Source organism: Bos indicus, chromosome 3, assembly GCF_029378745.1.
Source record: "Bos indicus isolate NIAB-ARS_2022 breed Sahiwal x Tharparkar chromosome 3, NIAB-ARS_B.indTharparkar_mat_pri_1.0, whole genome shotgun sequence".
Taxonomy (NCBI): Eukaryota; Metazoa; Chordata; class Mammalia; order Artiodactyla; family Bovidae; genus Bos; species Bos indicus.
Window position 1 is genome coordinate 16,520,832 of NC_091762.1, and position 21,982 is coordinate 16,542,813.

Sequence of the window (21,982 nt, forward strand, 5' to 3'; positions counted from 1 at the left end):
GCACACACGCTTTGGAAGTGGTCCAAACTGGGGTCAAAACTCAGCTCTAGATCTCTAGTTGTGTGTTCTTATGTCAACCATTTAGTTTCATTATCTGTAAAATAAAGATAATATGTATTTTTAGGTAAATGTAAAGATTAGAAATAACATTTATGTGTCAGACGTTTTTAATCTGACACTGGCATCATCAGGGTCAGCTATGTATTTCCTTTACAGTCATGCTTATTCTTTCTCATAAATCCCAGATTTATTGGACTCTGCTCACTAAACAACTGCAATAATATGACACTGATTACATACTCCTATATATGTGTGGTTTTAGTAAACTGTCCTGAGACAGCCTTTGAGCTAATACTTTGTTAGATATTTGGAGAAAACAAGTTAATTTAACAAGAGGTCCTCTCAGAGTATTTGCTTACAGACAGGTTGTGTGAGTGGATAACTTTCAAAGCTGCCTTTGAGACGCCAGTGCCTGGCATTTCCTGCACTCTGGCCTTGAGGCTGGACATGAATCTGACTTATTAGTAAAAATGACACAGCTTCCTTGACAAAGTCCAGCTGTTTATATCAGAGACTGGAACAATTTTTTCCATTTATATGCACGGGCCAATGCTGACGGGAAATTATTGCCCCCCAAAAAAGTTGGTGGGGGGTTGCTCTAGGAGTCAAACCCATAGTAGGCAACAGAAGGAGAAATTTAACTGGGAGAGATTTTTCAGGTTTTTCTGCTTGTTCTTTACTATTAAAAAGGCCTGCCACCCAATATTTAAGAAGGTAGCCCTTTAAGTGGGTAGCTAGCTGGGTTTCTGCCTTAAAGTTAACATAACGGCTTGTTGGAGCCCTTCCTAAAAACATTCCCATAATTCCAAGCGGTACGGCCGCCTGTTGACGTCACGCCTGCGGATTGGCTGATATTGGAGCTGAGGGCACGGCTGTAGTTAAGCGAGGAGACGGAGTTGAAGGGCGCCATGACTGCAGTTGGGTCGCCAAATCCCCGAGGCTTCGGGCTGTTCTGCGTGACTCTACAGGGCCTCCTGTTTCTGCTTCTCTTTTTGCTTGGAACCCTGGCCAACAAACTTAATGTACCACAGGTGTTGCTACCCTTTGGCCGGGAGCCAGGCCGGGTTCCTTTCCTGCTGGAGGCTCAGCGGGGCTGCTACACTTGGTGAGGCGTGGCGGGATCACGGAGAGTATGCACCCCCACGCCACCCAGGAAGAATGGGAAGGGTTCATTGAACGGAAGACGCCACCGGAATACTGTGTGGTCACTAATCCTGAAGAGCCTTGCCTGTAGGGATCAGGGGTGGGAAGTCAGCAGGAATGGAGGGCCAGCCCTTCTAATACGGCCTGCCCTCATGTGGGATGTTTTCAGCTTATGTGTGGGTCCTTTTATGAGCAGTTAACGTGTGAGATTGGCTTTCTCATAGTATGTGTTGGGAGGGGTAGTCACTATGTGAACAGCTGTCAGGGTATAAGGAAACCCTGTGTTGGTGGCCTCAGACAACCATGGCTACCCACCGCAAAGAACTTTCAGTGTTAAGAGCTAGGACGAGGAGTTCCCAAAGTCTGAGGAAATTTATTGAGGGGCTAGAGAGGCTTAGGATGTGCGAGTTCGCTGCAAACTAAAGTGAGGTTTTAAGTGTAAAAACACTTAACTATTATATACATAACTAAGCACTTTGCATGTGTTAACTCATTCCGTTTTTACAGTCTTATCAATTAAGCGCTATTTTTTCCATTTTACAGGTGAGTGAATTGAGGCATAGATAATATGAAGTATAAACTTGTGTGAGAAGGTGTATTTTAGGTGGAGATAAGATTTGCCTGTCACATATTAATATGTTTCCTCCCTCATATGAGAGTACTCTCTTGAAGTGTACACTCAAGTTTGGGGTAATCAACTCTGGTGGGAATGACTTTCTGACTGAGGCTGAAAAGACATGATTCTCTGGCGTGAGAGAACCCAACCATAGGTTGTATGGTTTCCTAAGGGTAAGGGAACCTAGCTCAAGTGGGCTCCACAGTATCAGAGGGCTCATCCTAATTGGAGATTTCCCTTTACCATCACTGAAGAGAAGCACCAAGTTTTCTCCAGTGTAAGAAGTTCATCTCCCATTTTATGAGGCTGTATAAGGAAATCAGGCTTACACAGTGATCCATTGTGACATATCTCCTGACTGAGGATGATGGAAGGCGTCAATCTAGGATTGAAGGAATCAATCAATTCCTTCCATCCATCCAAAAATATTAATGATTTTTTAAACTGTATTTTGAGTTGGACTCATGCCTCATAATTTTAGCAAGATTTCCACCTTAGATAGCAACAGTCCAATTTCTAGGATTGGAGGAAATTCATTCCTCAGAGTTTGAGAAGCCAGGTCTCTCATTGTTGGAAACACAGCATCAATCCTATTTTTACATACTGAGGGAAGATTGTGACACTTTAAATACTGAGGAAGGAATGTAACTTGGCACAAGGGATCACTGGAAAATGTTCTCATCAGTCTCTTCCACTTAAATCTTACCTCTTTAAGCAATGTTTCTATTTTAAAGAAAAACCTATAAATACACCTGGTAGTATGTAACATGGAAAAACTATAGGAACCTATATTCCACCAAAAGTTAATTTTAACCCACATTCGTATTTCATACTCTTAAGTGTTTTATCCTGGCAGGCATTCCACCCATCATGATGCAGTAACTGTTGAACCTTTATATGAAAATGGCACCTTATGTTCTCAAAAAGCTGTGCTCATTGCTGAATCTACCCAACCAATACGCCTCAGCAGTGTTATTCTTGCTCGAGAGATAGGTATGTTGAGACAAAACACACTATGTAACTGTTCCCCTGGAGTAGAAAAATCTGATGTCTTTTGTAGATGGTTAACACAGACAGTGTTGGCTTCAAATGCCCCTTAAGGTAGAAAAAAGGATTCCTGCAATATAAACCTTAATTGTGGCATCCTAGCCTGTAACTTTTTAAATTTTTTTATTTTTGAACATCCAGCCCTTGGCAATGTGCCTGACACAGAGCAGAAACTCTGGTTGGTTGAATCAGTGGAGAAGGGAAGGACCTATTTATCAGAACTAGCTTGGTTGTTACGTTCTGAGGTTGGTCTTGAGTGAGGCAAAAGGCAGAATAAAGACTAGTACTTCTCAGGCTTCCCTGGTGGTCCAGTGGTTAAGAATCTGCCTGCCAGTGCAGGAGACACAGGTTCAATTCCTGGTCAGGGAAGATCCCATGTGCCGTAGGCAACTAAGCCCACATGACATAACTATTGAAGTCCGAACACTCTAGACCTCATGCTTTGCAACAAGAGAAGCCACCACAAGGAGAAGCCTGAGCACCACAACTCGAGAGTAGTCCCCGCTCACTGCAACTAGACAAACAAAGCCCGTGTGCAGTAACAGAGACCAAGTGAAGCCAATAAATAAATAAAATAAAAAACTAGTACTTCTCAAGTACTAGTGCCATCTATGAATCTGCATCTTCATCACCTGGGAGCTTGTTAGAAGTGTAAATTCTCAGGCCCCACCTGATCTGCTGTATCAGAATCTCTGGAATGAGTCAGGGGATCTGTGGTTTTAATTTATGGCTTCAGTGGGTCTTAGTTGCTATGCCAGGGCATTCTCTAGTTGGAGTGAGTGGTGGCTGCTATTTGTTGTGGTGCTTGGGTTTGCCATTGCAGTGGCTTCTCCTTGGGGAGCATGGGTACAAGGTGCGCTGCTGCTGCTGCTGCTGCTGCTAAGTCGATTCAGTCGTGTCTGACTCTGTTTGACCCCACAGACGGCAGCCCACCAGGCCCCACCGTCCCTGGGATTCTTCAGGCAGGAACACTGGAGTGGGTTGCCATTTCCTTCTCCAGTGCATGAAAGTGAAAAAGTGAAGTCGCTTAGTCGTATCCGACTCCTAGCGACCCCACGGACTGCAGCCTACCAGGCTCCTCCGTCCATGGGAGTTTCCAGGCAAGAGTACTGGAGTGGGGTGCCATTGCCTTCTCCATCTAAGGTGCGCAGGCTTCAGTTATTGCAGCACTCGATCTCAGTAGTAGTTGTGCACAGGCTTAGCTGCTCCATGGCATATGGGATCTTCCCAGACCAGGAATCAAACCTGTGTTCCCTGCTTTGGCAGGCAGATTCTTAACCACTGAGTCACCAAGGAAGTCCCAGGGATCTGTGTTTTTAACAAGCTCTCCAGATGATTCTCATACATACCGAAATTTGGGAAGCACATGCTAGTCTATTTTAGACCAGAGCAGCTTAAGAATTGCTATTTGTGTCCCTGAGTTTCTGGCATTTGGTATTTTCATATTGATAGGTCAGAAATATCTGCATGGCTCTTAAATATTTTGATAAATTATATATCTATACTGTATTATTAAAAATAAATTTAAGATGTTTGGTATACCATATTTCATATAATTGAAGATGCCGTCTATTTTAACTATTTTTAATGTACTACTAAGAACAACGTTCAGAGAAGGCAGTGGCACCCCACTCCAGTACTCTTGCCTGAAAAATCCCATGGACGGAGGCACCTGGAAGGCTGAAGTCCGTGGGGTCGCTGAGAGTCGGACACGACTGAAGAACTTCACTTTCACTTTTCACTTTCTTGCATTGGAGAAGGAAATGGCAACCCACTCCAGTGTTCTTGCCTGGAGAATCCCAGGGATGGGGGAGCCTGGTGGGCTGCCGTCTATGGGGTCGCACAGAGACGGACACAACTGAAGTGACTTAGCAGCAGCAGCAAGAACAACATTGCCAACTAAACTGCTTTTCTTCACTTAGAATTTTTGCTTTATACCTATTGAAGGGCTCTTTTTGACTTAGATGGTTATTTTTATTGTGTATCACTCTCAAGCCTAATAAAAAGGAAATAAAATTAACTGGTTAAAATATTCCTAAGAAAAATTTAACATTTTTGCTTCACCTGAATCACTTTTTGATTGGGAATCATCAATGTCTGTGTTTATCCCCACAACATCTTCCTTTGTACCATTGAGACTGTTAGTGATGTTGCATTTCTTAAAAGAATTAAACCAAAACCACCTACAAGGTATTAGTATTGGACTCATTAGTTGGCTTTACAATTTATAAAGCTGACCTGTTTTGTCTCCAGCTTTGAGAAGGTTTCTAGCACATCTGAGTCGCCATCTTTCCCACTCTGTGTCCTTAACTGTTTGGTTCCAAGGGGAAAGAGTGCTCCACCACTGTTCACCATGTTTTATTCCAACTACTAATACCCATTCTGCAAGTTTGATGTTGGCCCTTTTAAAGTTCTCACAAGTGCAGTAAATGATAACTATGCTATGACTCCTGGTGGTTGACAGTTCTAAGATGTCATCAGTCATAAGATAAAACCCTAATTTCAGAGATGTTGAAATGTCAGAAAAATGAGTGTCTTGGAGTTGATGAAATATGAGATTTCAAAGATGAGAATCTTTGAGGACTGTGTCATGCAGGGCAGCTACAGTGTATAGAGAAGGATACGAAGATGAGAAAAGTGTTGCTTTGGTCACATATGCTCTTTTTAATGTAATTACTGTTTTCAAATTTTATTTATTTTTGGTTGCACTGGGTCTTTGTTGCTGTGAGTGGGCTTTCTCCAGTTGTGGCGAGAGGGGGCTACTCTTCATTGTGGTGCACAGGCTTCTCATTGCTATAGCTTCTCTTGTTGCAGACCATAGGCTCTAGGTGCATGGGCTCAGCAGTTGGGGCTCACAAGCTCTAGAGCATGGGCTCAGTAGTTGTGGCTCACGGAATATTCTTGAACCAGATATCGAACCCCTGCCCCTTGCAGCAGGCAGATTCTTATCTGTACCATCAGGGAAGTCATGCAATTACTCTTAGCTACATGAATTCATTCTGATGTTGAAAGAGCACACAGTTGCTTGGAGAAATGTCAAATCTGGCTCTCAGCTTGGTTTCATCTGACTTGTGAATATTCCAAAATTATCTTTCAAATCAGCTTTCACAATTTTGCTATTAAAACAATTGTGTACATAGATGATGGAGATTCCCAGTAATGAATGGCAGTCTTAGTGTTCTACAAGATGCATTCTTATCTTAATGGAAACTGGCACTCTGAAATGGGAAGGGACATTTTGAAAGGGAAGAGCATGCCTTAAGAGAAACTCTTCATTTGTTTGACAGATATTGAATTACCTACTAACCATAAGGTATCTGTAAAGGTTAAAAGATTTAAGCACTCCATTGGTGTTTAGGTGCTTGGGATTTTGTTTATGATGTTTTTGGTGATAGTCTAATAGAGAAAATGAGTGGCTATGACAGAGTTTAGCCACTAGCTACTAGGGAATTCCCTAGTAGCTCAAACAGGAAAGAATCTGCCTGCAGTGTGGGAGACCTGGATTCAATCCCTGGATTGGGAAGATCCCTAAAGAAGGGCATGGCAACCCACTCCAGTATTCTTGCTTGGAGAATTCCATAGACAGAGGAGCCTGGTGGGCTACATGGGGTCGAAAAGAGTTGGACATGACCGAGTGACTTTCACTACTACTCAACTGTGACAGAGATGGATAATGGTGAGAGACGAGGTGGGCATATTCTATTTGGTAAGAGTGTTAGATTTATTTTGATTTTTTGTTTTGTTTTGTTCTGACTAGATGTTACCTCTCTTTGATAAAATATTTAAAGAATATGAAAGGTTATATGTGAAAGTAGTGAAAGTGTTAGTCATTCAATCATGTCCTATACTTTGTGACCCCATTGTAGCCCATCAGGCTCTTCTGTCCATAGAATTCTCCAGGCAAGAATACTGGAGTGGGCAGCCATTCCCTTCCAGGGGATCTTTCCGACCCTGGGATCAACCAGGGGTAATCTCCTGCATTACTGGCAGATTCTTTATTGTCTGAGCCACCAGGGAAACCCGAAAAGGTTATATAATGAAAAGTAAATCTCTAATCTCATTTCTCCAAGAGACAACCACTTTTCTGTATCATTCCAGATGTAGTCTATGAATATATGAAAATGCATTTTTGTAGTGGGATATCTAGATTTTCAACCTTAGGTACAGGACAGGTAGAGGAGTTTGGAGATGAAGGCATAAATTTTAGGTATAAAAGTTCACGTGAAGGGTGAAGAAAGGGTTAAGGGTTTAGACAGCTGAGTGATTTCGGTGGAGAGAATAGAATGGAATGATCAGTACATTTTGCACTGTGCTCAGCATGTGGTTATTGTTCAGCAAATACTTAAAAAAAATTTTTAATTTATTTATATTTCAGCTGCACTGAATCATTGTTTCTGTGCACAGACTTTCTCTAGTTGTGGCAAGCAGGGGCTACTCTTTGTTGTAGTGAAAGAGTTTCTCACTGTGGTGGCTTCTCTTGTTGCAGAGCAGAGACTTTAGGCACATGGACTTCAGTAGTTGTAATGTGTGGTCTTGGTTGCTTCTCGGCATGTGGAATCTTCCTGGACTAGGGATCGAACCTCTGTTCCCTGCATTGGCCAGCAGATTCTTACCTACTGTACCACCAGGGAAGTCCCAAAATATTTTTTAATAATTTTTAAAAATTTAATTTATTTTTTGGTTGCATTGGGTCTTCACTGCTGCTCACAGGCTTTCTCTATTGTAGTGAGCTGGGGCTGCTCTTTGTTGCGGTGCATGGGCTTCTCATTGTAGTGGCTTCTCTTGTCGTGGAGCACAGGCTCTAGGTGAGTGGGTTTTAGTAGTTGTGGCACGCAGAGTTAGTTTCTCCGAGGCATGTGGAATTTTCCTGGATCGGGGATTGAAACCGTGTCCCCTGGGTTGGCAGGCAGATTCCTATTCACTGTGCCACCAGGGAAGTCCCCAAAATAATTTTTATTTCACCCTTATTTCATCTTTATGGAAATAAGTCTACTTTCTGTACTGTTTCAATTTGTGTTTCTGAAGTTAATCATGACTATATTGGGCTTCTCTGGTGGCTCAGATGGTACAGAATCTGCCTGCAATGCAGGAGAACTGGGTTTGATTCCTGGGTCAGGAAGACCCCCCCGGAGAAGGGAATGGCAACCCACTCCAGTATTCTTGCCTGGAGAATTCAATGGACAGAGGATCCTGGCAGGCTGCAGTCTACAGTGTTGCAAAGAGTTGGGCACAACTGAGCAACGAACATATTGAGTGGAACCCTAGTTGGGTCTAATATGTGATTCTCAGGCTAAAAATCTCATGGTCCAGGAAAAAAAAATTGAAAGAAATGAAGTGAGAAATTTATTGGCAGACAGGAATGGCATATGGTTGCCACCCTCTTACTTTCCTAAATAAACACATTTAAAAAAATAAACTCTTAAAATTTCATAAAAGGAAAAGCATTCTAACACTTCAAAAGTAATATTGAATATATATTCCTTTAAAGTGAAAGTGAAGTCGCTCAGTCGTGTCTTTGCGACCCCATGGACTGTAGCCTACCAGGCTCCTCTGTCCATGGGATTTTCCAGGCAATAGTACTGGAGTGGATTGCCATTTCCTTCTCCAGGGGATCTTCCTGACCCAGGGATCGAACCCGGGACTCCCACATTGTAGACAGACACTTTACCGTCTGAGCCACCAGGGAAGTCCCAGGGAATATATAAAGTGAATATATTTAATTTTATTATGTTTTAAAATTCTCATTTTTTGATGGGTGAATAAAAACATTATTATAGATCAGTGTCTGGGAATCACTGCTCTAGTGTCTATTCTTGTAAACAGATGCTCTTATATATTTTGTTGCTATGCTGTTTTCTTCCACAGGTTGAAAGGAACTATTATGCCTTTCTTTTTCTTAATATTTAGAATAAGCTCCTCAGTATATGAAACATTTAATAGATTCATGACCTGTTGAATTAAATTCTCAGTTTTTGGGTTCGTTTTAGTGACTGACCATGAACTGCGGTGTGATGTTAAGGTTGATGTGATAAACAGCATTGAAATTATATCTCGAACTCGGGAACTCTATGTAGATGATTCACCACTGGAACTGATGGTGAGGGCATTGGATGCTGAAGGTAACGAATGCCAGAGGATTCAACAAAATTACCTAAAATGAACACTTTTGTGTTTAGTTTTTGGAAACAAATTTGAGAGAGAAAAGTAGGTTGGAAATAATGTTTATTTTCTCATATGAAGTTCATGTGCAAGAAGAATTAACAATTCTGAGTGTGGTTTGATGTATTAACTACAGACTTTCATTAAAATTTCCTAGTTCAGAATCCAAATTCTGCTACTGGGCTTCTGCTAATGGTCCCAACAATTAAGAACATTTTTGGAGGAAAAAAAAAAGTACATTTTGGAATTTATTATTATCTCTGTTTTGATCAGTCTACTTTCTGTAGGCCAAGAGAATTAAATGTAAACCTGTGAAAATTTTATAATTTTATCTTTCCTAAGACTGATTTTACATTGTTTTTCACATACTACACTTGTGTAATATGTAAAAAAAACCACTTTAATGCATTGCTTCTTTCTTTGTAAACTAGTGAAGAGCAATTTTTAAAATGTGAGAAATGAACATATTAGTAATATTCAAATCTAGTTTTTATAAAAATTTTTATTAGAGGGACCAGGATTTAGGGATGACTGTCAACCCTGAGATAGATTATAAGGTGGCCTTTTTATGTTGAAAGGAACAGAAATAGTGCCATAATTTTGTCAACCAGCAGTTAACCAGCTTGAGTCATTTTCACTTTCAGAAAGCTTATACAGCAACCGTACTTACTCTGTGTAGGGGTCTTCCTGGTAGATGTGTTTTAATTCATTAATGATAGTGCATCTATTTGTTAATGAAAGAGGCTTAAAAATAATTTTCTAGTTAAATTTCCCTTGCTTATTAAAGATACCTGAATCTTTTTGAACATGTGATTTTGTCTTATCTGCTTTTGCCTTGCTTTACAGGAAATACTTTTAGTAGTTTGGCAGGGATGGTGTTTGAGTGGAGCATTGCCCGGGATAATGAATCAGCAATAGAAGAACTGTCTAGCAAAATTAGGTAACCTTGAAACCAAACCTAACTATGTGACTTTGAAGGAGACATCTGCCTTTGGGTAGCACACTGAACAGCAGTCATTTGTGTGGGTTTTGATCATTTTTCTATCTGGAACTATTTGGAACAAATAAATTTACCACGGGAAAATATGGCATGGCTGTAGGTACCTTGATGATGGCTTAATTTGAGTCACTGCAGAGGAGTTCATGAAATCAGAACTGTACAATTATTTGTCGTATCTTCTGACACTTTTGTTTTTCAAGCTATCAACACTCACTGAAATACAGTGAGTGGATATTAGTATGAAATTTTCTCTTCAATGCCCAGCAATAGCTCTCAGACAATCCGGGTTTTAGTCCTACAACAGTTTTAGCCAGAAGCATATTAAGTACTTCTCTTTTATCTGGTCATTGTGGAAATTTTAAACTTTTGACACTATACAGACATTGAAGAGACTATGTTTAAAGTCTCTCAGAGCCTTATGGAAGAAGAATAATTTACTAGAAACAAAGTTTATCTCTTTAGGATTTTGAGATACTCTGAAGCAGAATATTCTCCCCCTGCATATATAGCTGAGATGGAAAAAGAAGAGAAACAGGGAGATATGATTTTGGTGTCTGGCATTAAAACTGGTGCTGCTATCGTAAAAGTTCGAATTTCTGAACCATTCTATAAGGTAAAAATTTAGTGCTATAGACATTAAGTCTTGCCTATGGAATAGTTTCTTATGTTTGTCTATAATAGAAACCCTCTAACCTGATTGATTTAGGCCAGTTGAAAAAGTTATTTGAAACGGATAAACATTTTTTGAAAACCTGTCTTCCTTAAACATGTTATTACCCAAGTACAATTACAAATGTTTTACTGGCATTTTCTCTTAAAACATAACTGCATTTTATTCACTAATCCTTTGATGTAGGTCCAAGACTTTTCTTTGTCTACGAATTCACTGGTCAAAAATATACATACTTATTCTTGCATAAATTAGTTTCTAGTTTCTTTTTCATTTTATTTTATGGTTGAGTGAAAAATTACACATGTGTGAAGTAATTTGAGTGCAGAATTCTAATATATTTTTCAAGGATTTTCCCCTAGTCTTTTACATTTCTCACCTACACCTAATTTGATAGCAGTACGTCTTAGCTATCCTTTAATTTCTTTTTTTATTTAATTTTTTTCTTAATTAAAAAAGTTTTTTTTTAATTTATCCTTAGCTTGCCTTTAACTATTTTTTTAAAAATTAATTTTAAAAAATTAATTAATTAATTTATTTGTGCGGTAGTTTGTACATTCTTTGGCATTGTCTCTCTTTGGGATTGGAAGGAAAGCTGACCTTTTCCTGTCCTGTGGCCACTGCTGACTTTTCCAAATTTGCTAGCATATTGAGTGCAGTACTTTCACAGCATCATCTTTCAGGATTTGAAATAGCTCAGCTGGAATTCCATCACCTCCACTAGCTTTGTTTGTAGTGATGCTTCCTAAGTTCCACTTGGCTTTGCATTCCAGAATTCTGGCTCTAAGTGAGTGATCACACCATCGTGGTTATCTGGGACATGAAGATCTGTTTTGTATAGTTCTTCTGTGTATTCTTGCCACCTCTTCTTAATATCTTCTGCTTCTGTTAAGTCCATACCATTTCTGTCCTTTATTGTGCCCATCTTTGCATGAAATGTTCCCATGGTATCTCTCATTTTCTTGAAGCGATCTCTAGTCTTTCTGTTGTTTTCCTCTATTTCTTTGCATTGTTCACTTAGGAAGGCTTTCTTATCTCTCCTTGCTGTTCTTTGGAACTCTGCATCAGATAGGTGTATCTTTTCTCTTCTCCTTTGCCTTTTGCTTCTATTCTTTTCTCAGCTATTTGTAAGGTTGTCTCCTCAGACAATCATTTTGCCTTTTTGAATTTCTTTTCCTTGGGGATGGTTCTGATCACCACCTCCAGTACAATGTCATGAACCTCTGTCCATAGTTCCTCAGGCACTCTGTTTATCAGATCTAATCCTTTGAATCTATTTGTCACTTCCACTGTATACTTGTAAGGGATTTGATTTAGGTCATATCTGAATGGCCTAGTGGTTTTCCCTACTTTCTTCAATTTAAGTCTGAGTTTGGCAGTAAGGAGTTCATGATCTGAGCCACAGTCAGATCATTGTGTTTTGGCTGTGCTGGGGCTTTCTCTAGTTGCGGCGAGTGGGAGCTACTCTATAGTTGAGGTGCGCAGGCTTCTCATTGTGGTGGCTTCTTTTGTTGCAGAGCACAAGCTCTAGGGCATGGGTTCAGTAGTTGTGATGCACAGGCTTAGTCGCTCCGCAGCATGTGGGATCTTCCTCGACCACAGATTGAACCTGTGTCCACTGCATTGGCAGGCAGACTCTTAACCACTGGATCACCAGGGAAGTCATGACTATAACTTTTCAAAACATTTAAATTTTTTATAGAAAACAACTCTTTTCATATAATGCTTTTTTTAAATTAATTATTATTAAAGTTGAGAAAAACAAATGTCTTTTGGCAAGCATTTAATTCAAGTGGCAGGAACATATATGTGGACATTCTAGAGAGCAGCCTATTAACCTTGTATTGGGTAAGCCTTCACAAGAATTGATATGTTCAACAAGGGATACAGACTAACTTAATGTGGAAAGTCAGTTCACTGGAGGTTGGTTAAAAGAATTTCAGTGCAATACAGTTAGGTCTTACTTTTTCCCATTTTATCACACTTGCCTTTTTATTTACCTACCCTTCTCCTTTAGAAAGCTTGTTGTTTTCTATTTTTTGTTTGAGTGACTTAATAAGTGACTTAGAAAGCTGACACTGCATTAATATTCATGATCACTTTTTAAGGCTAACTGAAATTATGATCTGTGCTTAGGAAAGCATTTTTTTAATCTTGGCAAAATATTTTAGAAGAAATTTATAAAAGTGAACTTTAATAAGGAGGACAGCCTTGAGGATTTTGCCTGTGGAAACTTTCTGTTGTTTTTTTTTTTCTTCTTTTAGAAAGTGGCAGCAGCATTGATACGTCTGCTTGTTTTGGAGAATATATTTCTTATACCATCCCAAGATATTTATCTCTTAGTAGGTGCATATATTAAATACCGAGTTGCAAAAATGGTTCAGGGAAGAATGACAGGTAAGTTGATTTAGCTTTTCCTAAGACTAACATTTCCCAAATCTTTTCTGCTAACAAGAGAAGCAGCTTCACATTATATGTGCAAAATACTTCTGTCTTAGATTTTTGTGATAAAAGTACAGTTGACCCTCAAACAACACAGGTCTGAACTGTGCAGGTCCATTTATATGCAGATTTTTAAAAAATAAACACTACAGTACTACCTGATGTTTGGTTGGCTAAAAGCGTGCATGCAGAACTGGGGTTATAGAGGGTTGACTAATACGTGGATTTTCAACTGCGTGGGGAGGTCGATGCGTGGGGGTTGTGTCAGTGCCTCTAATCCCTGTACTGTTCAAAGATCAACTGTATTCTTTAATTGCTGTACTTGAGCTAATACTGGACTGAGGTAGCCCACATATCTTAAACAGACTAATGCTATAGTTCAACTACTACTTAGCTTCAGTGCCCATAAGCATCTGAATTGTCTATTAAAACAACCAAAAGTTTACTAACTTAGGACAAGGGAAGAAGCTTTACCTAATAGTTAATAGAAGGGGTTAATAGAAGGGGTTTGAATAATCTTTGTAAAAAAGCTGTTTATTGAGAAACTCTGTTATCTGAAAAATTGAATACCCTGCTGATCCCAAAAGTCCCACTCAGTTTATAAAGTGTACATTTGCTCCATTAACATTAGTCCTTTATTTACTTTCCTAGTGGAGATCCCTCCTCCTACTCTTAGTTTACTGAGTTTTAAGAATATAAGCAACAATAAACTCATATAGTAGTCCCCCTCAATTTCTATATATGTAGAAATTCGTTATAGTTGGGAGGAAATAAAGAGAAAAGCAGATTTTGCTCTTACTTTGACCTGCTTCTTCTTATAATCCAACAATATATTATTGTCTATTGCTTTCATTATGGTTATGTATCTTTCATGTCTTACAGAGGTGAAATTTCCCCTGGAACATTATACACTAGAATTGCAAGACCACAGAGTTTCATGTAATATTTCTGTTTCTGGGAAAGTGGCTTCACTGGATGAGAAAACAGCTATGGTGACTGCTGTCCAGCTGGGCCACACTAACCTTATCTTCGTCCACAAAAGTATCCTTTTCAAGTTTTCACTGCTAATCTATATTTCCTTGAGCAAGCTAGACATGTTCCTTGGTAAAATAACTGGTTAAGCATGATTATAACACTACTACATTTATTTTCCATAGGTTCTATCTTTTAAAAAGCACTATAAATTATTGTCACAGTTTCTAACAAAGGGTAGGTACAGAAGAATAGTTGGAATTTGGAATCTGTTGACTTCAGAACTTATGTGCAACATAATATAAATTGTAAATAGGCAGGGTTCCGTAGTGGCCCAGTACTAAATAATCTCCCTGCCAATGTAGAAGACACAGTTCAATACCTGATCTGGGAAGATCCCACATGCAGCTCAGCAACTAGGTCTGTGCACCACAGCTACTGAACCTATGCTCTAGAACCTGGGAGCTGCAACTGCTGAAGGCCACACACCCTAGAGCCTGTGTACCGCAACTAGAGAAAAGCCCACGTGGCAGCAAAGACCCAGCACAGCCAAATATAAATAAGGTTATATTAAAAAATTATAAATAGGAGACTGGGGAGGACTTTGGAGGAACTTGTGTAACTGTTATTTAATTTGTTCTTGTTTTTACATGAATAATTGAGAAAAGATGATATTGTCTGCAGTGGCTACTTAATTGTTAAATTGAGGCAAGAGTAATTTTTTAGTTAATATATTTTAATTGGAGGATAATTACTTTACAATATTGCAGTGGTTTTTGCCATACATCAACATGAATTACCCCGGGGTGTACATGTGTCTCCCCATCCTGAATCTCCCTCCCACCTCCCTCCCCACCCCATCCCTCTGGGTTGTCCCAGAACACTGGCTTTGAGTGCCCTGCTTCATGCATTGAAGTTGCACTGATCATCTATTTTACATATGGTAATATACATGGTTCAATGCTATTCTCTCAAATCATCCCACCCTCACCTCTCCCACAAGTCCAAAAGTCTGTTCCTTACATCTGTGTCTAAGAGTAATTTTAAAAAATTCACTAAACCTGCTCTGTAAGGATTGAACAAAGAGAGTTACTTAGAGCTCTAATATAGTCAATGAAAACAAAACAGTATAAAGATTAAAATCCTCAGAAAATTGAAATTTCCAGAGAATTCATAAAATTCTCAGCATTGATTTTGAAATATTTCCTATTTTTGCATCTTTGAATCTCAAATATTTAATTTGTTTAATTTACTCAGTAAATACCTATTATATTTCTCCTATATGCTCAACATTGCTCTAAGTGCTGAGGATTTACTCAGGGTAGTTAGGGAAGTCCTCTCTGATAAGGCTGCATTTGAGCAATGAACCACACAGATATTTGGGTGAAGGCTCTCCAGAAAGAGGAAATAGCAAGTTCAAAGGTTCTGAGGCAGAAGCATGTTTGGCATGTTTACAGAAGAGCAAGGAAGACACTGCGGCTGAGTGCAGAGAATCAGGGCAAAATAGTAGAAAAGGTAATAGAGTAGGAGAGGGAGTAACTATGTAGGGCTTAGTAGGCTTACTCTGAGTAAGAGCCTATCAGTCTTAAAGGGTATAGTATTTCTTGTAGAATAGTATTTGTTAATTAGCTGTTATATTCTGTTATATTATTTGTCTAAAACATTCAGGAGGGGTTTTGGTTCAGAGTTGTTTGTTCTCTAGTCATTTCAAGGTGCCTAGGACATTTGTGAACAAATACAATAGTAACTACAAAGTAAACTAAGATATTTGATATTTAGTTCCAGCTGTGCGTCAGGCACTTACCTGAACTGCCTTCCCCAGGCATACTTACCATGATTTTCTTCATAGTTTTTTCATTTTTTTCTCAGTTCATATTGTTATTTATTCCATATTGTTATTTATTGTTATTAAATATTAAAATATATTTACCTCTTGACATGGAAGGTGACGATTCATAATTTATTCCAGCGCCTGCCTTAGGGTGGCTGGTGGTACTCATAGAGATGGGTGATATAAAAGAAGGCGCATGTTTAAGGGAAAAGAAAACTAGTTTTTCACATGTCAACCTGAAGTATCTGTGGGGTAGACATCCAAGCAGAAATTTTTATTATGCATCTTGAGGAGAAAGATTCAGGATGAAGAAAAGTCTTTCAAAGTTATTAATTTATAGCCAGGTGATAGTTGAAGCTGTTGTAGAGAAAGTGAACCTAGAGAGAATATGCAGAGTGAGAGGAGAAGAGGACCAAAGACATAACTCTGGACTGCCAGCTTCTAAGGTTCATTTGGAAGAGGAGGAACTTTAAGGATGCCCAGAAAGAATGTTTAATAGGAAATTGGGAGAGTAGGAAATAGTAGGAAAATCAGGAGAGAAAAATTTCATGGTAACCAAGTGAGGAATTTGCAATGAGAATGTTCTTCAGGTGAAATCAGCAGAGATAAAGACTGAAAGTCTCTAGTAACTAGGAAGTCTTGGATCACTTTTCCAATAAAAGTGGAAAGCTTGGGTTTTTAAAGCTTGGCTTTAAAAAGGAGGAGGAAAACAAGGCAGAAGTTTGAAGAAGACAAAATTTTTTTAAGTTAAGAGAAACTTGAATATGTCTGTAAGTTAAACAGAGAGATGGCAGAGATATAGATGAAAAGAAGGTCAGTTGATGGAGCTAGATTTCTGAGGAGTAAGATTTCGGAGGAGCAAGATAAAATGAAATTCCAAACAGGGAAGGATTAGATAAAAGGTAGATGTCTTATTCTGATTATGGAGGGATGAACTGGTTTAGAGACCTATTGAGATCTGTGTCCTCATCTGTAAAATGAAAGGAATGATATGCTCCTGAATTTCCTTCTGCATGCATGTTCAGTTGCTCACTTGTGTCCAACTCTTTTTTGACCCCATGGACTGTGGCCCACCAGGCTCCTCTGTTCATGGAATTTCCCAGGCAAGAATACTGGAGTGGGTTGCCATTTCCTTCTCCAGGGGATTTTCCCAACCCAGGAATCTAGCCCAGGTCTCCTGCGTTGCAGGTAGACTCCTGCACTGCAGTGGATTCTTTACCAACTGAGCTACGAGGGAATTTCCTTTTAGCTCTTATAGTTTATGAATGTAGTATGTACTAAAACCAAACTCAGATTGACACAGTGTTTAAAAGATCTGCTTTAATGAATAGTAAAACCAAATGGCTTTTACTTGTGGCTCAGCTGGTAAAGAATCCTCCTGCAATGTGGGAGACCTGGGTCAATCCCTGTGTTGGGAAGATACCCTGGAGAAGGGAAAGGCTACCCACTCCAGTATTCTGGCCTGGAGAATTCCATGGACTGTATAGTCCATGGGGTTGCCAAGAGCTGGACACGACTGAGCAACTTTGACATTCACTAAAAAAAGAAATTTTAATTAGCATATCAATTGTATGTATATTAATAGTTCTTTTAAAGTACTTGGGCAGCTTTAAAAGTTTGATCCCTGAAATAGATTAAATGTTTTGCTTTGTCACTATAGATACTGTAGTGCCTAATTATAGCCTAGTGCATGACTGAATTAACAGCACTTCTAAATTAGTATACTTAGAAATAATAAGAGTTTTCTGTCCGATCATTTCAGTAATACATTTCTCAGAGCAGAAATAATTTCTTCTTAGCTTTTGGACATAGTATATTTCTGAGAAGGAATTACATTACTAATTAGATTGTGTAGGCATGCTAAGTTGCTTCAGTAGTGTCTGACTCTTTGTGACCCTGTGGACAAGAGCCCACCAGGCTCCTCTATCCATGGGATTCTCTAGGCAAGAATACTGGAGTGGGTTGCCATGCCTTCCTCCAAGTGATCTTCCCAATCCAGAGATTGAACCTGCATCTCTTAGATCTCCTGCGTTGGCAGGAGGGTTCTTTACCACTAGCACCACCTGAGAAGCCCCAGATTGTGTATAGGCTAACAGAATAAATAATGTGTAGTGTTATAGGCTAACAGAATAAATAATGTGTAGTGTGATGTATGACATAGAAGTATCTCTGGTGGAAGAGAAAACATTTTGATATTAAAGAATTGCCACAGGTAATAGAAAATCAATTAGTGATTTTTAAAACTGTCTGGGGAGCCCGAGGCAAGTTACTGGGCTGGATGCCAAGTCATGCTGCTCCCTCTCCATCCACCACTGTCCATTTCTTCAGCCAGAGCAATTCCACTTTGTCCTGCTTTCCCTAATGGGCTCCTATGAAACACTTTTACAGGGGAAGAGGATTCTGTAGCTAAATGAATATTAAAAACTTGGAGCAAGATCTTTTTTTCTTTCGTTTCATCTTCCTGATATTTGAAATTCAAGAATACCTGATACCCGTGATTACTGAACCCTCAGATTTTTCTCAGAATGTATGCATTTAAGTTTTGCTTTCTAAGAGATAATGAAAGAATTTTTACTTGCTTTTGTTTATGGGCTTATTTATTTATTTATTCATTTTGGTAGCTTATATTTTTCTTTTCACCCAAATCTAGCTCATAAAATTTCCTTAAGCAAAAATTAAGATGTCCATATGCGATCTGTGTCTGGACTCCCAAATTGCACCATATATGTTGTAGAGCCTGGATTTTTAGGTATTTTTAGATAATGATTTTCAGAAAGCCAAATAACTTAAAGTATGCCACTGAAATGACTGCATTAAAGATTAGAGTGCTTCATTTTGAGACTTAACTAATTTAAAATTCAACCTTACTTTGACATGTTTTCTTGAATTGTTCTGCTACTGCTGCTAAGTCACTTCAGTAGTGTCCGACTCTGTGCAACCCCATAGATGGCAGCCCACCAGGCTCCCCCGTCCCTGGGATTCTCCAGGCAGGAACACTGGAGTGGGTTGCCATTTCCTTCTCCAATGCATGAAAGTGAAAAGTGAAAGGGAAGTCGCTCAGTCGTGTCCGACTCTTAGCGACCCCCTGGACTGCAGCCTACCAGGCTCCTCCGTCCATGGGATTTTCCAGGCAAGAGTACTGGAGTCGCATTGTTCTAGTTAAATGCTATTTGCAAGAGTAAAGCATCTTGAAATAGACTGTGAAAAAGTATGAAACTCCATGTAATACAAGGTTGGACTAGGAAAAGAGACTTCATACAAAGAAAGAAGAAACCTATGTCCTTAAGCCACATGAAGCAATGAATCTGACTGAAAGCAGCTGAAAACTTGCTTGACATATCAGAAATGAGCAAAATTGTGGGTTTGGGGTGGGTGGTATCTGTATACAGATGTGAGAATGCTTCTTTTATACCTGAGATGAACTAAGTTAAACTAGAATCTTTGGAACCCCAAATTATTATAGTTTTATAGAGGGAACTAAAGGATCTACTTTGGAAACCATCTCCATCTACTAGTGACTTTTGCTGTTTAAATGGCTTTTTAAAGTTTGTATTTTTAAAATTCATTATAGAAAAATGGCTTCTTCTGATATTTTTCTTTATTGATTTGTGTACAGGTTTCACAGTCCAACCTGGAGACCGATGGAGTCTAGAGGTGGGACAGGTCTATGTTATTACAGTAGAAGTATTTGATAAAAGCAGCACAAAAGTCTATATTTCAGATGTGAGTCTATCTTTTGAATTTTTCTAGCCCCCTTAAGGGTAACTCCTTCAGTGGGCAGTCTTTTTGCTAGGAAAACTTTTTCTTTGCTTCCAGATTTTGCCTTCAGAAAATGCAAGTTACTACTTTATCATTATTAAGTAGTTCTATCCTTGAGGAATACTAAACCAGAAGTAAAAGATACAACTTGGTTAGAATTATAGGAAAGAGATGAAGTTGGCACCAAGGGTAGCACTTTGGAGGGGATCCTCATTCTAAAACTTCATTTCAGAGAAGTTACCAGAGTTTTAGAGTATGATCATTAGATGTAAAATGTTGTAGTCATTCTCCAGCATCCATTCCCCACCCTACCCCCAACTGTCAGTTTCTGGAATGGCACAAATTACACTAAAATTGACATAAGCTTTGAAGCTTACTATTTCTAATTGCTTGTCATTAATGGATCTTTCAGACACTAGTACCATTTTAAAATGACATCTTTCCAACAGAATTTGATGAGGGCGAGCAAAGATTTTTATTTTTACTTCTTTAAGCCCCAGAATGTGTAGTCACACTTTTTTTTTTTTTAATGCTTTGAGTTTATTTATTTATTTATTTATTTTTTTGCTTTGAGTTTAAAATGGCATTAGGGAATAAAAAAAAATCTCTTCAGATTTGTGCTACTTTGGGGCTGATTTTCAGAATCTCAGGATTATGTACCAGTTCCTGAGGGAGTACTTTGAAGAGCAGCTAACTACTGTGAATGGATCTTACCATGTTGTAAAAGCTCTGAAAGATGGTGTGGTTTTGATAAATGCATCTCTGGCTTCCATCGTTTACCAGGTAGGAATTAAAAGGATTTTTTGGAATCCTGAGAATACTGACAAGATTTGCTTGATTTGATTTGCTAGCACATATATAGCATATCTCACTATTATCTTTCACAAAATAAACTAATAAACAGTACACTTAGTAGTTTATACCTCTGCAGATTTTCCATTCCGGTCTCTGTTATTGCATATATCTGCGTTTATGGTCATTTTGTATATGTGTCATTTGAGGTTCCTTTAAAAATTATTCCATATCCATGTTTCCTTGTGTCATCAGATCCACATAAGAGTATTTTGTATTCTAAAAATACATAGATTAATATGCCAATTGTTTAACCATGCCACCAACTTTGCACTTTTAGCAGGTTTTTACTTTGTAAATGGCATAACTGAGTATCTTCAGACAATTTCTATTCCTTTTGGTTAATTTTTGTATGGTATAATACCAGAAGTGGAGTTACTGGGTGAAAGGATAAGGAATTTATCTGTTTCTAACGCCTCTAAAAACGTGCAAATATCCGACTTTTAACAGTCCGTCAGATTTGTTTCCCTCTGTAAACCTACTTTTTCTCCAGTGATCCTTTCCCCAGCTATTTGAGGCAAAATCCCAAGAGTCCCTCTTGACTCTACCTTCTCCCTCACCTCCTCCGTTCAGTACATCATTGAATGCTAAGTCAATTCTTCTAAAAATCTCTCAAATCCATTTCTTACTAGGTGAAGGAGACACTGCTGTCTTTCACCTAGACTTTCACAGTAGCTTCTAAACTGATACTCTACCTTCAATATTGTCTGTGGCTAGAATGATATTACAAAAACTATAAAAATTATGTATTTACTGTTTAAATTCCTTTGGTGGCTTCCCATTGATTTTAAGGTTAAGTTTAAACTTTGCGGTTCCTAGGAGTCTCATCTCAGTGGGTTCTCTTGTTGCAGAGCACCAGATCTAGGTGCACGGGCTTCAGTAGTTGAAGCACGTGGGCTCAGTAGTTGTGGCGCGAAGGCTTAGTTGCTCCACAGCAACTAAGTGGAATCTTCCCGATCCAGAGACCAAACCTGTGTCACCTGCATTGACAGGTGGACTCGTAACCACTGGACCACCAGTTGTTGTTCAGTTGCTAAGTCATGTCCAACTCTGTCACCCCATGGACTGCAGCATGCCAGGCTTCCCTGGCCTTCACTATCTCCTGGAATTTGCTCAGATTCATATCCATTTAGTTGATGATACTATCTAACCATCTCATCCTCTACCGCTCTCTTCTCCTTTTACTTTCAGTCTTTCTCAGCATCAAAGTCTCTTCCAGTGAGTCAGCTCTTCACATCAAGATGGCCAAAGTACTGGAACTTCAGCTTCAGCATCAGTCCTTCCAATGAATATACAGGGTTGATTTCCTTTAGGATTGACTGGTTTGATCTCCTTGAAGTCCAAGGGACTCTCAAGAGTTTTCTCTAGCACCACAATTAGAAAACATTAGTTCTTCAGCACTCAGCATTCTTTATGATCCAACTATCATAT

The 21,982-nt window shown here is 39.1% G+C and overlaps 1 protein-coding gene across 11 annotated transcripts in view; it reads left to right on the forward strand.

Annotated features, from left to right (window-relative positions):
- Nucleotides 1-39: 39 nt before the first annotated feature.
- Nucleotides 40-21,982, forward strand: part of NUP210L (nucleoporin 210 like) — a 102,102-nt gene continuing 80,159 nt past the window's right edge. For 9 of the 11 annotated variants that reach the window (XM_070785585.1, XM_070785587.1, XM_070785588.1 and 6 more), the window contains exons 1-10: nt 40-1,165; nt 2,676-2,812; nt 8,854-8,985; nt 9,872-9,965; nt 10,488-10,638; nt 12,960-13,092; nt 14,020-14,178; nt 18,621-18,689; nt 19,557-19,663; nt 20,342-20,482. In XM_070785585.1, coding sequence (XP_070641686.1) covers nt 969-1,165; nt 2,676-2,812; nt 8,854-8,985; nt 9,872-9,965; nt 10,488-10,638; nt 12,960-13,092; nt 14,020-14,178; nt 18,621-18,689; nt 19,557-19,663; nt 20,342-20,482 — 1,320 coding nt within the window. In that variant the 5' untranslated portion in view covers nt 40-968. Of the gene's footprint in view, nt 9,966-10,487; nt 10,639-12,959; nt 13,093-14,019; nt 14,179-18,620; nt 18,690-19,556; nt 19,664-20,341; nt 20,483-21,982 lie in introns of all 11 variants that reach the window. The other 2 variants (XM_070785589.1, XM_070785596.1) reach the window with 2 other exon arrangements.